This window comes from Homalodisca vitripennis, chromosome 5 (genome assembly GCF_021130785.1).
Source record: "Homalodisca vitripennis isolate AUS2020 chromosome 5, UT_GWSS_2.1, whole genome shotgun sequence".
Taxonomy (NCBI): Eukaryota; Metazoa; Arthropoda; class Insecta; order Hemiptera; family Cicadellidae; genus Homalodisca; species Homalodisca vitripennis.
The window spans coordinates 2,849,502-2,866,517 of NC_060211.1; the positions used below are offsets into that span (position 1 = coordinate 2,849,502).

The following is a 17,016-nucleotide window of genomic DNA, read 5'->3' on the forward strand; positions in this document are numbered from 1 at the left end:
TTGATTTGAGTTAGGTATAAAATTGTTGAGTTATTACGGAATGACAGAGAGCAAGCGGATAACTCAATGAATGGTCACTACACACTTCGTGTGAGTGTGCTCCTTTCGTAACGTTTGGATTTGAGTTTAGGTATGAATTGTTGAGTTATTACGGAATGACAGACAGCAGGCGGATGACTCAATGAATGGTCATTTACACACTTCGTGTGAGTGTGCTCCTTTCGTAATGTTTTTGATTTGAGTTAGGTATGAATTGTTGAGTTATTACGGACTGACAGACAGCAGGCGGATGACTCAATGAATGGTCACTACACACTTCGTGTGAGTGTGCTCCTTTCGTAATGTTTTGATTTGAGTTAGGTATGAATTGTTCTGAGTTATTAAGGACTGACAGACAGCAGGCGGATGCCTCACTGAATGGTCACTACACACTTCGTGGTGAGTGTGCTCCTTTCGTAACGTTTTTGATTTGAGTTAGGTATGAATTGTTGAGTTATTACGGAATGACAGAGAGCAAGCGGATGACTCAATGAATGGTCACCAACTCACTTCGTGTGAGTGTGCTCCCTTTGATAACGTTTTTGGATTTGAGTTAGGTATGAATTGTTGAGTTATTACGGACTGACAGAGACAGCAGCGGATGACTCACTGAATGTGTCACTACACTCACTTCGTGTGAATGTGCTCCTTTCGTAAGTTAGTTTTGGAATTGAGTTAGGTATGAATTGGAGTTGAGTTATTACGGACTGACAGAGAGCAAGCGGAATGACTCAATGAATGGTCACTACACACTTCGTGTGAGTGTGCTTCCCTTTCGTAATGTTTTGATTTGAGTTAGGTATGAATTGTTCAGTTATTAAGAACTGACAGACAGCAGGCGGATGCCTCACTGAATGGTCACTACACACTTCGTGTGAGTCTGTGCTCCCTTTCGTAAACGTTTTGATTTGAGTTAGGTATGAAATTGTTGAGTTATTACGGAATGACAGAGAGCAAGCGGAAGACTCAATGAATGGTCACTAACTCACTTCGTGTGAGTGTGCTCCTTTCGTAACGTTTTGATTTGAGTCATAGGTATGAATTGTTGAGTTATTAACGGAAATGACAGAGAGCAAGGCGGATGACTCAATGAATGGTCACAACACACTTCGTGTGACTGTGCTCCTTTCGTAACGTTTTGGATTTGAGTTAGGTATGAATTGTTGAGTTATTACGGACTGACAGACAGCAGGCGGATGACTCAATGAATGGTCACTACAACTCAACTTCGTGTGAGTGTGCTCCTTTAGTAATGTTTTGATTTGAGTTAGGTATGAATTGTTGAGTTATATTACGGACTGACAGACAGCAGGCGGATGCCTCACTGAATGGTCACTACACACTTCGTGTGAATGTGCTCCTTTCGTAACGTTTTTGATTTGAGTTAGGTATGAAATTGTTGAGTTATTACGGAATGACAGAGAGCAAGCGGATGACTCAGTGAATGGTCACTACACACTTCGTGTGAGTGTGCTCCTTTCGTAATGTTTTGATTTGAGTTAGGTATGAATTGTTGAGTTATTAAGAACTGACAGACAGCAGGCGGATGCCTCACTGAATGGTCACTACACACTTCGTGTGAGTGTGCTCCTTTCGTAAGCGTTTTGATTTGAGTTAGGTATGAATTGTTGAGTATTTATTAACGGAATGACCAGAGAGCAAGCGGATGACTCAATGAATGGTCATCACACCACTCCGTGTGATTGTGCTCCTTTCGTAACGTTTTGATTTGAGTTAGGTATGAATTGTGTGAGATACGGACTGACAGACAGCAGGCGGATGGACTCACTGAATGGTCACTACACACTGTCGTGTGAGTGTGCTCCTTTCGTAATGTTTTTGATTTGAGTTAGGTATGAATTGTTTGAGTTATTACGGACTGACAGACAGCAGGCGGATGACTCAATGAATGGTCACTACACACTTCGTGTGAGTGTGCCTCCTTTCGTTAATGTTTTGATTTGAGTTGGTATGAATTGTTGAGTTATTACGGACTGACAGACAGCAGATGCCCTCACTGAATGGTCACTACACACTTTCGTGTGAGTGTGCTCCTTTCGTAATGTTTTGATTTGAGTTAGGTATGAATTGTTGAGTTTATTACGGACTGACAGACAGCAGGCGGATGACTCTGAAGTCACTTACACACTTCGTGTGAGTGTGCACCTCGTAATGTTTTGGATTTGAGTTAGGTATGAATTGTTGAGTTATACGGGACTGACAGACAGCAGGCGGATGCCTCACTGAATGGTCACTACACACTTCGTGTGAGTGTGCTCCTTTCGTAACGTTTTGATTTGAGTTAGGTATGAATTGTTGAGTTATTAAGGACTGACAGACAGTCACTACACACTCCTCTAAGCCACATTGTGTTCCTATGGTTTACGAGATAGCAAAGTGTGTAGCGAGATAACACTTCTATGGCTAACATTACTCAACATTTCAAACAAAAAATATTATATAAACATAGGTCGTTAAATATCTAGGTTAACCACTAGCCACCATTTTGTATTTTTTTTATTAAAAAAATTATTATCTTAATAAATATTTAAGCTATGAAAACTAAATTTGGCACATAATTACAATAAATATGATACAAATTTAAAAATAATTTTGTTAATTGATGTACGTAATATTAACACAATGGCGTATGTTGAAGTTGTTTAAAGTCAAATAACAAGAACCTGTATAGTTATAAAACATTTACTAGACACCAACTATTTGAAAACTTTCATTAAATTCCAACAATACTTGTTTCAAGGGATAAGAGTAGCGGCCAATCGCCGTCGGTACGCTTGCACAAGCCGGGAGCGCAAAACGTCGCAGTTGAGAAGTATCAGTCGTTTGTTGCTCCTAGGCTGTGCAAGCGTAAACCACGCCGTAGGCTCATGATGTTTCATGTAAAATTAAAGAATAAAAGAGATTTTTTCAACTACTTGTCCAAGTAATCAACTGAGCAAAATAAGTTATTTCTTCTCTCTCTCTTTTAGTTATTTGTCTGCCTGCGTGTCCTACAATTACATCTAGACTGCTTCGTTTGACCGATTGCTAAAATTGTTGCATATGAATGTTTTTTGTGTAGGCTAAGGAAAGATTAACGTACTGTGCTAGTATAGTGTGGATCTAATACTTACATATCCTTTTTGATTATGGAGGTACATTTTTAGAAGGTGGACTCGTTAAATATACGAGTAGTTTATACTGTTTACATGACCACTATTTTATATGTCTAGAGAATTTATTATTCCTATACGGTAAATCGTTACGTCGATGCTCCGAAAAATCTGAGATGATATTATTTTTTAACGATTACTACTGAAATGTAACACACTTTGTTGAATATTCATCGAGAGATAAGATTTGCTCGGGCGGATGTGAAGCGGATAAGGAGGATCAGTCACATTTAGTTTACTGTTGACTGTTGTGCTGTTTGTGTTGTTTGTGTTGTGTATACTGACTGCAAGATGTCTTCTGAAAAGTCAGAGAGTTCTGAAGAGACTGAGGCGATAGGTATGCAATACTGTACATGACAGTTAACATTAGTTCTCTTAATAGTAGGCTATAACTGACAGCAATACCTCGCATTTCAATGTAAAAGGTTTTTAGTGTTAAGGTCTCTTTCCTATACATAAGCGGCTGCATTGTTTTCATATCAATTTTGCCACAAAAGAAATTAAGTATGAATGAAAAGTAAAAGTTTGACTACGTTGTCTCGTATCTGCAACTGGTAGCACTTCACCGCTCCTTTGCACGGAACTTAGTAAGCGTTTGCACACGTATGATTAATGCTGGTCCGAGTGAATTATATTTCCGACGCCAATGTTTAGTTTGCCTTGTTGCCACGATCAAGAAAATACGTCAAAAAGTTTATATTTATGGCTATTCTAATTTACTTTGTTAGACAGTAACATTGTCTATTAGATGTAATACTTAATATTTCATAAAATGTACATTAACAAAATCACTACTCGTTTGTTTCTCTATAAACTAAAAAATATTGTTAATATTTTAGAACATTTAGAGCTGGAATTAGTACATTCTTTCAAAATCACAGTGCAGCAAACTTTCATCTAGCATAGGTTTTGCTGATTGCTCCAAAGGGAGTCTTCGTTGTCAAATTCTGACCATCTTGTGTTTTGGGCATTTTGTAAGATAAATTATATTTTACCTATTCAGTGAAATCTGAAACGGAGTTAAAAATTATATCACTATAAATGTAAAAAAAAATGAAAATAATTAACAATGTTTACACAGAACAGTTGATAAAATTATAAATGCTCTTTTAATTAATATTTAACAACTTTGGACACTAAGTTGGGATTTTGCCGTTACTTTAAAGGCCGGTGGGGCGTAGTCCGGAGGGAAATGAGAAATATGAATAGGCCTTTATTCATCCCAGGGACCCTGAGAATGTCCATGTCAAATTTCAGCGCAATCGGTTGAAGAGTTTTGCGTGAAAGCCAAACAAACAAAGACATTTTTGCATTTATAATATTATTAGGATTAGGATGCGTAGGTACAGTGTTGAGTAATTGTAAAAAAATAAAATCATCTGTTGCAACAGTTCTAATATGTAAGCTAGGGAAAGAAATCAAGTTAATTTTACAAGCACGCAATAACTCAAGTAAAGTTTAATAAATAATGAAAATTACTGCATGATGGTCATTACTTATATTTATAAATTAAGTTTTGGTGATTTTAATTTTTTGATAGGCTGATGTGTCCTGCGAACCACAACATTTATAAAAAGACGAAGGCAACACGTACATATACTTTATTATAAAGTGGTCTTACATTCAAACTTAAGTTCGACCATACATGTATTTTTAAGACACATATACATTGTAACTTAGTGCCTTCAAATAGTGTATGGCTATTTAATATACATAACTGTCTCGTAATTGCAGTTTATAATATGCAGGTGCTTTTAAAACTTTTATCTTCCAATTTTAATTTGTAACTGTTTAAATTTGTAAATCTAAACCATTTCGAATACACCTAAAGATTTACCGTCAAGATGAGGGAATTGCGATAGGATCTCCTCTATCACCCATCTTCGCCAAAATTCGCAAACCGAGGGTCTGGTGGAGATACGTGGATGACACTTTCATCATTTTCCATCATATACTCTGAACTACCGAGCTTTTGTCCCACATTAACAGCATTTCTCCCTCCATTCGCCTTATCATGGTGGTAGAAGTAAAAAGAACTCCCATTTCTGGATCTTGTGATTTTTTTCTTGTGGGGTACATTTAAAGCGTTGTTTATTCACAAAAAATACACGATCTGAACCACTTAAAACATAGGATTAATGAAGCAATGAAAACCATAATCTAAGAAATGGTAACAGATGTTTGGAGAGAAGTTGCGTATCGTTTGGACATCTGTCGAGAGGCTAAGGGCGCGCATATTGAAATTTATTAATTATGAACAAAAACTGGTTGCTATGACAAATTATATGAATAAACAACATTAACTGTAAGTAATTAGGTTTTTATTTAAACCATGATTGAAACCGCACCACTCTTTTATGATAACCCTGTGTGTGTGTATATATCGTATATATATATATATACAGGGTGTATATTATGTCTTGAAACACCCAAATATATCCTTTAATAATTTAAATATAAATTTGAAACCTCTTACAATCGTGATAGAGATTGGGGCATCTACTTTTTGGAACAATGTTTTTGTTATGTCACACCAACGGGGGACGTCCTGCCGAGGGTATCGTGAATATTCTTAATGGAAGCCTATACCTTGTGATACATAATTTTAAAGGTAATAGCTTACTGAATTGAATGCCCACAAACCGCATCTCAAAGGAATTATTCTATCAGAAAATAGAGCATTTTTTAGTATTGAAAAATTTACTGATGTTCAACAATGTAATTTTAACATGGGTTCTTGCCACAAAATGTGTTACACTAATTTTTTAGCATTTTTTTAAATGTTCAATTAAAATAAAATAAACAATTTATTTTTAAGCTGGTTTCATTAGTACAAATTTACCAGTTTTTATTACAATGAATAAAACTTATGAGTCACTTTTCCCTGATTACTTATGAATCTGTACTTGGTGTTTTCCAGTCAGCAGGAAGGTTTAAAGAGAGACAAAGGTCACTAGCCTATGAGAAACATTATTGTGTTATTAATCATCTGGTCTACAGGTTTCAGTTTGTTGAGCATGGAGCTTTCACTAGACAGGTCTAAGCTTGGGAATTACAAATGGACAAAGGTCATATCATTCCTGTCGAGTTAATCAGTGTCTCTGAAGCATTGCTGTCAACAAGTTATCTAATTACAGTAGTTTCAGTTTTTATTTGGCAATTTTAATGGAATTGTCTGAAAGAGAACGAATTACTCTGTTGATGATGCGAGGATATGGCGATCGTCAAAGATCTTATCGGGAAGTTTGTAATTTGTTTAATGACACTTTCCCAGAAAGGAATCCCATAAGTGTTTCAACAATATCAAAAACTATTGAGCGTTTTTGAAATGACAGGGAGTGTACGTAAATCGGCCAAAGTCGGGTAGTATACAATCTGCAAACAGAGATGAAGAACATGCACTAGATGGTTTTGCAAACATTTATTGAAGACCCACATACATCGCTCAGAAAAGCTGCACAGCAACATGATATGCACCCTATGTCTGTGAGTAAGATTTTGAAAATTAATAAATACAAACCATTTTAAAGTTCATTTAGTCCAACAGTTAAGTGAGGATGATTACGGACAGAAGAGTTGAGTTTTGTGAACTTGTGATGCGCAAATGTGATGACAATAGAGATTTTCTGACCAACATACTATTTTCTGATGAGGCAACTTTTTTCCTAAATGGCAATGTTAACCAGGCACAATTGCCGTTACTGGGCTAGTGAAAACCCACATTGGATTACTGAGTCCCATTCACAGCAACCACAAAAACTGAACGTATGGTGTGGAATTTTAGGTAACAAAATTGTTGGACCCTTTTTCATCAATGGAAATTTAAATGCCGAACTTTACTACAATATGCTCCAAAATGAAATAATCCCAGCTATTCAAATTGCATCAGGAGAATACTTTGATAATGTATGGTTTCAGCAGGATGGTGCTCCACCCCGTTATGGGAGACAGGTAAGAGAGTATTTGGATTTAAGGTTTTCCATCATAAAATGGGATTGGCCGAAGAGGAGAAATCGAATGGCCTCCAAGATCTCCGGATTTGTCACCAATCGATTATTTCCTATGGGGTCATTTAAAATCCAATGTTTATAGAAGAAAGCCTCATAATTTGGAAGAACCTAAGAAACAGGATTATAGAGGAGATTGCTTTGATAACTGAAGAAATGTTAGGCAACTCTGTCGAATAATTTTACACAAGATTGGCTCATTGTCAAACCGTAGAAGGAACACAGTTCGAACAATTGCTTTGACACCAAATGCAGGTAAAACGTTTGTTGTAAGACTTTTCTAACAGCATACATTATTTTTTATTTGTAATAAGAAATCAATAACATAAGTATTTCCATAATTGTACTGTAATAAAAACTGGCAAATTTGTGCTAATAGAACCAGCTTAAAATGAAATTTTTGTTTTATTTAATTGAACATTTAAAAAAATGCTAAAAAATTAGTGTAACACATTTTGTGGCAAGAACCATGTTAAAATTACATTGTTTGAACATCAGTAAATTTTCAATACTAAAAATGCTCTATTTTCTGATAGAATAATTCCCTTGAGATGCGGTTTTTGTGGCATTCAATTCAGTAAGCTATTACCTTTAAAATTATGTATCACAAGGTATAGGCTTCCATTAAGAATATTCACGATACCCTCGGCAGGACGTCCCCCGTTGGTGTGACATAACAAAACATTGTTCCAAAAAGTAGATGCCCAATCTCTATCACGATTGTAAGAGGTTTCAAATTTATATTTAAATTATTAAAGGATATATTTGGGTGTTTCCAGACATAATATACACCCTGTATATATAAAACCCTGTATACATTTTGTGTCAATCTAAGTTATTTATATTAGAGACATATTATGTAATTACGACTCGAAAATTTTAAAATTCATTAGCTAAAAATCATCTTAGCTATATTTGTGTGTGTTTTTCTCATTTAAAATTGCCTGATAAGAAAATACCTATGATATAATAAGTAAGAGGTAGAGGGATGACCCGCGTGAGGTAGCAGAGAGTGGTCGATATCACTGGAGATAGATTAGCGATCCAATTACAAACTAGTCAAAGTAAGGTTCTTTAATCTCTCCCGTCACGAAGTCTCGTAAGGTCACGCTGAAAATAATAGATATAACTCCTTGGCTCTCAAATAGCTTTTTTGTTTTAAATCATTATCCTCCTTTCTGTTATACAATCACTCTTGCTACTAGCGGTATTATCGTTTAATTTATTACCTAAAACTATTATATTTCTAAACACTGTCTTATTATGATGAGGTGATAAAATTTACTCCTCGTAAATCTTTGTTAAGAATTGGTAAATTTTGTACAATAAACCGATTCAACTTTATATCTAAAAACTGAACAGAAAATAACTAAAGTCTTTACCAAACTAAATATAACCTTTTTGTTTGTAAATTTGACCTTTTTACCCTACCTTATTTGTTAGAATTCTTCGTCGTAAGAAGAGGAATCTATGTACTGAGTGTCAAGTCTCTAGGAACTTTCTGTCAGGAGCCATATGAGGAGCACAGGCGGACAATATGACAAAAAGCAAAACAATTTTAAGAAGGATCTGTAATTTCTTAAATAAATTGTAATTAAAAAATCTACTTACGAATATTAAACAATGTCCTTTGTGTCCACACTTTTAAAGATTAAAATATTATAACAAGAATAGTATGTAAACACATTCACGCTTGTAAAAAAACATAAATCGTCAGAACACATTAAAAGTTGAGCTCGGCAGCGAGTTAGTGATTGAGCCCAAGATTTGAAACTGAATTAACGTGAGTGAGGGGAGGAAAGTAAAATGCGAGATATTTTCTATCTCTATCACACTTTGCTTCAAACTTTCCAAGCTGGTGCAATATTTTCTGTGTCTGAGAAAACTGATCCTACACTAGCTGTACACTTGGTAGTGGTACATCTTAGTCACTACAATTACATGGTGCAATATTTTCTGTGTCTGAAAAAACTGATCCTACACTAGCTGTACACTTGGTAGTGGTACATCTTAGTCACTACAATTACATGGTGCAATATTTTCTGTGTCTGAGAAAACTGATCCTACACTAGCTGTACACTTGGTGGTGGTACATCTTAGTCACCACCGTTACATTTATATAATTTCATGGGTTCATGATGCTCGTTTTGATCTACTCCTGGTTTTGAGCTTAATTTTTACAGGTTTTGAGATTGTGTCTTATAATCTCGGAGAAATATTACAGTCTCAAATGAAATAACACCCAAAATAACAACCATAAGTCAAAACACAGCTATATTGTGTTTTAATATTTTTTTTTTATTAGCAGTCCCAGTATTGTTGTTGCGTTTAGAAATTTGTATGTTCTCCTAAATTATGTAAACTCTTATTAAGTTCTATTGTTTTATTAAATCTATATCAGTTTTTGAAATTTAACTCGACAAACTAAAATTATGTAAAATGGTTTAATTTAAACCACTGCCATGACCAAAATTCTGAAATCTTAAAAACCATGTTTTCATGATCAAAACGTTTAATGTAATAACACAATTAATGTTGGTACAGTGGGAATGTTCAGGTATAGTCTATTAGTTTGGGAATTCGCTTCAAACATTTAAATTCGTTTCTGAGTCGTCAGTATAACTTTTAAGGACTCGTCAAGTCCTTCTTCTGTGTGATAGGTCGGAAGGGTCCTTGAGGCTTGGAGCTTGGTACATAGATACCTCGTGGTCCATGGAAAAACTCTATTAATTTCTGCGTAAAAATTTCTATATTACAGGTGTAAACACTTTTACATTAGTCACATAGGTAACTAAGAGGCAAATATAACATGCACAACAAACAAAGCTGTAAACAAACGGAGTACAAACGTATCACATTATTTCAATGTTACCAATCCATGTAATGAAGTCATTTTGTAGTATTGGTTAGTAAGGCTTTCGTCAGGTCCTCAATTTTATCGTTTTATTGAATACTGCACTTGATATAGATCACTAATGAACCTTAACTCTCCAGTATTAATTCTTTTAACATCGATGAGTCCGAGATGTAATGACAAAGATGGCTTCGCGATTGTCGCATAACGACTTCTACAATTTATTTCCGGTTGCTATTTTAATGACCACATCTGGATCTAATAAATGGTATTTTGGTGATGTAGTTAAATGTTATTTTCCTGGCTTTGATTACCGCAAACTATGAATTTATTCCTCTAAGTTAAGTTTCGCTACCTCTTCGTGTTCAGTCGATAAAATGGCTAAATTTGAAAAATGTTCCTGTCCTCTTGACCGAAGCAACTGTTGCGGCAAGTTGATGCTTGTGCGGCTATGCAGATGCTGGAGTGAGTTACAAGTTGGCAAAGTTCCATAAATTGCTCCTCACCGATAGTTGACGCTTCTTGCAACTGTACGATAACTTGTGATGACTGCGATCAATAATGAAACTTAACTTGTAACTTAGCAGGCATGTTGTCTCATCACGTCAATGTACAAGTTAGCATCTCATTGGATATAATGGGCTTGAGGTTATAAGAAAAATATGTGACCCATAGCTACGAATCATAAACTCCCATGGCATCTTATCTTGCAGACTATTAGGTACCAAGCAATATGCACCTATGTATGAGTCACAGAAATTTTAATATTTATACACTGGCAACTGTTCCAAAGACAAATCTGTCTACATATGCCACACTACTTATACACAAAGTTAAAAAGAATAACTGACTAAATTTTAAATTTCTAAATTGGTATTAATTTTAATACTTTCTGCAAAGTTGGATTTCATTGTATTTAGCTCCGTTTTACACTCGAGTGCACTGCAGTGCTGAAGATATTCCCAGACGTGGACTCCAGATTCCAGTAGTCAAGACTGAGACAATGTCAGACATTAAGTGGAAAGTAGAATAGAGCTAAACTCAACATTCATATTAATCAGCCCTAACTACCATGGCTGTGTTATTTGTTGGCTGTAGAGTTGTCTAACTACTAACAATGTGTACTAACTACTAACTATAGCCACATGGCAGGCTTTGCACGCAATTTCGTGTTGGGGATACTAGCATATTCTTTATAAATGACATTTTAAACAGTCCAGGAATAATTGGTACTCGCTGGAATATAGTCCAATAATCTGATCAATTTCAGATTTAAGTTTAAAAAACAGTGTTTCGGGACAGTGTTTATAAATACTTGCAGATCCCATAAAAGAATTTTTGTTACTATCAAGGTTACGCTATGGTTTCACGACTATAAAATGTAAATAAATTTAAAATATGATAGTTAATTTAAATTATAGTTAAATTATTTAAACATGTTGTGCTGACATAACACTATTTCTACACAGAACAGCTTAGTACATCTAACATGCTCTTTCAGTTAGTAACAATTGTTTGCTGTAGGCCTAATGCAACTTTAGAGGCCAAGATGAGATTTTTCACAACTTTAGAGGCGAGTGGGGCTTACCTCAGAATGATATTCGAAATAGGTTACCTATACGTTAACCAGGGACGTTGAGAATGTCCATGTACAATTTCAGTACATGCGATCCAGTAGTTTTTACGTGATTAAAACACACACGAACATACGGACCGGCACTCTTGAATATGTAAATAATATAATAGAATTTTAATTTTAATTTCAGTACAAGCGGTCCAGTAGTTTGTATTTTATTAACACCCACACAAAAATACAGACTGACACTTAAAAATCACATGCATATTTTTAAATATAATGTTACAAAACTATAAACTTAAGAACACATACAGAAGTAGATATGAATGTGGTTTAGTTCACAACAGTCTAAAATAGGTAATAAAAATTTCAGAAATTTTCTAACTTATCATGTAAAGATATTCCGTTAAATAATGTTTTAGAATACTATAGAGAATATTAATAATTAATGGTACGGATAAACGACTGTATTAGGTTTAGTGTATCAAGACATGTGGACTGTACTAGTTACAGGTTCATCCTTACTCTCAATAAGCGAGAAAGTAAGGTATCCATGCCACCGGTCGCATAAGCCTTAATAGCTAAAATTACTAACTTAGGCGAGGATAAATGTAGAAGGGTGTTTTGCTCTTTTTGAGAGTCAGAATTGGAAATATCCTTGCTTGGTTGGCTGAAGAGTTATAAGCCTGAGAAAGTTAAAATTTGTTGTTAAATTATCAAAAACCTGGCAGCCTGTAATAAATGTGCCGTAACGATCGCTACTGGTAATATTGACAGTTACTCGGTTAAGCCTCTGCCAATCACTATTCACCTTAGTACACAACTGGAGCAGGCAAATATGTATTATTGGCAGTTTCGATTTATGTTGAAAAATATGGCATTAATCGTTGACACTAAAATATGTTAACTTTGTGTCAGTAAAGATTCGAACGCGGTATGAATCGGGATACTCAGTTGTATTAGTAAATCAAACGCTAAACTACCTTTTTTAGAGAGAAGGCACATTTTATTTTTGTATGGTTATATAATATTTCATTTAGTTTGGTTGATAATACTTTTGTTTTTATAAGTTAATTGAAGGCTAAAGGTTTATTTCATGAACTGGTAGTACTTTCTAAATACATCTAATCCAAAGATAGTTGTTGGAATTTGTATGTTTGAACTTACAGAGGGTATTGAATAGCATTAAAATATCTAAGCATATCCATGATTTATCATAGTACCGAATGTGTTATTGAACATTTACAAAGGAATCAGTTTAAGATATTCACGATGATGTTTTTAAACGTTTTAACTGTATGTACAAAACAAATCGCAAAGAAGAATTTGACGCCAAGGTTGTCCTGGCAGGAATAAGTCCTCTTGTGAAGCAGCAGGTAACCTCACGTACTAACAATCAATTGGCACGGGCCACTTTAACTCTGCCTCACCTCCCTCTTGGAGGTTCTTTTTATTTCTCCACTCAGACAATAAACTCTTCGAATTTTCCTGAGCAAGCAACTACCATTTATTGTTTACTTATTGTAAAATCCTATTTGCAGAAGGGACAAGGGTCATTGAACCACTTGTGTAACACTTCCAACATAGAAAGCGGAGATTTGCCACATATACAGTACTTAGTAAACAGAAACAACAGCGTTGCGTTGACTAACAACAACGAAAATCGATCTAGAGATATCTTGAACAGTGAAATTCTAGGAAAAATTAATTTTAAAACAATAGTCCTTGATGAATATTTACCCTAAGCAAATACTTATTGAATAGTTGAATCATAAGGAACGTAATGAGCCATTTTGTTTTGAATTAAAGGTTGATTTTTGAAAATATTATTTATTAGTCTACATATATTTAAAACTGTAACAATACTGGTTGTGATTGCCGATTATCAACTATTATAACTGTAGCCTACATTAACGATTATTCCTCCTTCATGATAAAGATTGAAACAAACCATGAATTCTACAAAATTTCAGTATCTGAATCGATTAAATTCAAGTCGTCTATCCCAACGTCCAACTTGCAATAATTTTTATTCGCTCGCCTCGCATTCTACCAACTTGTGAAGATCCTTCTGTATCTTGATTCAATAAAACCAACTAAATGACTAGTTAAACTGTCAGGAATGTGTAAAGGACTGTACAAGTTTCACTACGACCAGTTTTTTTTTTCAATGGCGATCTCCTATTTCTCAGCAGTGCAGATGTGAGTTCCAAAAAATCGAATGTTGGGTTTAGATTAAACTATAATTCTGAACAGTTTTGAAGGGAATATTTATCGAAGTTATTGTACTCATGTATTTTGTTCTTGTTGCAGGAACTGAAAACCTTTGTTTAGAATATGTTTATCAGTGATGTCATGTTCAATACTTTCGCGGATTAAAAAAAATTATGTTTAAGACATTTTTAATATTTATTGTTAAAAGGGACATACAGCACTTAATATGGAAATTACATTTTAGAAACAAAAAAAATTCGAGTAAAATATATTTCCAAAAATATCACCGAAATTTTCAGGTAATAAGTCTGCTCATCCTGATACATAATTTGTGTACTGTGAAACTCTCATCGAAAATTTCAATATCACAGACTATTCAAATGCAGATGCTCGTTTTCAAGACCCGAAAACAGTTACATTTCGGAAGAACGTCATAACGAATAGAAAACAAAGCCAGAGTGTAAAAGTTCACTTCCGTGGAGCCCAACGCAACGCTAAACTAGAAAGACAATGAAATCTGCGGAGGAGAGTTGGCCGCCACACCGCTGGTATATCACGCTATTAATATGGCCTGAAATAAGAATAACTCCCTCGCTGGTGAAGATAATCTAAGATGCTAGAAAAGAAGGAAACCATAAAAATGAAAAATGTTTTCTGTCGGATTAAAATTTACATGTGAATCAACCAGCTTGTATTACAGTGCATCTGCTCCATACAACGATACTATTCTACGCAGATTACCACAGCAATTGTAAAACTTAACGTATTATGTACACTAATTATACTGGACCTTTCCCTGACAGCTACTAGGGTACGCAAACTTTGGGCACCCTATCATATGGGGCTCATCTAGTTCGTCAGACTTGTGGGTTCGTCTAGTTCGTCAGACTTGTGGGTTCATCTAGTTCGTCAGACTTGTGGGTTCATCTAGTTCGTCAGACTTGTGGGTTCGTCTAGTTCGTCAGACTTGTGGGTTCATCTAGTTCGTCAGACTTGTGGGTTCATCTAGTTCGTCAGACTTGTGGGTTCATCTAGTTCTTCAGACTTGTGGGTTCATCTAGTTCGTCAGACTTGTGGGTTCATCTAGTTCGTCAGACTTGTGGGTTCATCTAGTTCGTCAGACTTGTGGGTTCATCTAGTACCTCAGACTTTGGGTTCATCTAGTTCCTCAGGGCTCGCATTATCACGACACGACGTCTCAGTGACTGATGTACATCTGCAGGACCTTCGAGTCAGCTGTGCCGGTGGTGAGGTTTCCTTCCTTAATCTCCTGCATGGACAGTTCAATTGTCCTGCCTTTCTAGGAACCCGTCCTCGAGAACTCTTTGGCAGGCGACATTCCACTCACACTACACTTGTGGAAATGACTATCGTAGCCCCCTACCACTTAAGATTATTAAACCTTGGCAAAACATTCGGAAACAGCATAGACTGGTTTAGAGATAGCATGGCGTCTGTTCGGAGGAAGATCATGTTCCTTTCAAATGCCTTAGATGTAGATTTTACAAACTGTGGTCTTTGACATCTGTAAACTAGCCTAGTGCAAATTCAGTATTTTATTACATAGTATAGCATATACTACTAGTATCTTCTTTAATTAAATTATTGTAACATTTCGATTATATCCATACAGTATGTATGGGTTATAATGAATGGTTTACTGGTGGAATATTAAGTAAGCATCTTTACATATTAGCATGACATTTTTAAAACTTCACTTTCAGTGTTATATGAATTTATTTATCACAATTCACGTTTTCATGTCCAACTTCTGTTCTTCCGTTATTAAATAATTTAAAAATTCTATTATTGCTAATTAGTTTTTAAAGTTTTTACATGTGTTTATATAAAAACATTTATTAATACACGATTATTAGTTATAAACAGCATCTGTTAGCATAAATTAAAATGTAACATGGTCTTTACTGTTGGAATTTAAATAGATAAATTAAATAAATCATTAATGTTTTGGCAACATTAGCACAATTTATTTTAATTTCTTAAATACCAACATAGCTTCTTTCGTTCACACATCGTCGAAATTGCTTATATATTCTTGAAATATCTTGGTCTCGCTCTGGAGACCTACCTTCAGTCAAATGATGTTAAACCGAATGTAGTCAATTTGAAAGTAATGTTTCGACACAGTGTGAACGGGAAACATTAGATGTTAGACGTTAAACATAACAGCAGCCGCTTAGCTTGTATCTGTATTGTCTCAAATATACTAAAACTTTCCCTCTTTTTATTTTCAAATAAACATTTTTAATTCGCACTATCTATTAAAACAAGAATAAAATGCCACAAGGCTAGCTATATGAATGAAATGGACAACTACCATCTGACTTATATGTGTAAGAGTATTTTTTATATTCGGTATACTCCTTAAATGTTTGAGTAATTTAAAGCAACAGTTTAGTTATCTGTTTAATGTAAACCACAATCGGACCGCGGCGCAGTATCGTGATAGCTGGCGTGGGAAACTAAACACCGGAATGAACGCCTTCCTACAATCACACCATGGCTCTTTTTACAAAGTTAGGATTTATTAACTAATCATCACTTTTCCCGTTCAAACACGCCTAACAACAAATATTAATCGAATAAAATCTTATAGAATTTGGTTATAACACTTTACTTAAGTAATCGCTATAAACCGTTAAGAAGTACTGAAAAAGATACGGGCACGCCACACCACGTATTGAGTTACAGATTGTGCTGAGGTTGTGTGCAAATATTCTAGAGTATAGCGAACTGCATTCGCTGTGTGCATCACTCCGTCACATTTTATATGTGATATGACTGTACTCAGTTTGTTTACAGATTAATTTATTCTGCTATTTTTTCATTCTCATCATTGCTACCCATAAGACCAATGTAAACATTTGTCTAACATTCAGCCAAATTCCATAGAGTTTGTATAATAGTGAAGCTTCATACAAAATTTCTCACCCGTAGGACAGTTCGTTCTCGGGATGTCGTTCTGAGAAGGAGTCACACAGACAGCCATACAACTTTTCCAGTCCTCGAGTGATAGGCTTCGCTAACGCACAGGCAATAAAAAGAAACAAATGATTCCTAGATATGATTAAAAATAACGTTCCTCTAGATATGTTATTGCGCTCTTCTGAATAGCTTATTACAGCTTTGAAT

The 17,016-nt window shown here is 35.1% G+C and overlaps 1 protein-coding gene across 4 annotated transcripts in view; it reads left to right on the forward strand.

Moving 5' to 3' along the window:
• Nucleotides 1–17,016, forward strand: part of LOC124361723 (anoctamin-7-like) — a 168,653-nt gene that overhangs the window by 21,657 nt on the left and 129,980 nt on the right. For 3 of the 4 annotated variants that reach the window (XM_046815654.1, XM_046815656.1, XM_046815655.1), the window contains exon 1: nt 3,456–3,549. The exons of the other annotated variant lie outside the window; for it this stretch is intronic. In XM_046815654.1, the coding sequence (XP_046671610.1) occupies nt 3,504–3,549 (46 nt within the window). In that variant the 5' untranslated portion in view covers nt 3,456–3,503. Of the gene's footprint in view, nt 1–3,455; nt 3,550–17,016 lie in introns of those variants that run through there. 4 annotated transcript variants of the gene reach the window in all.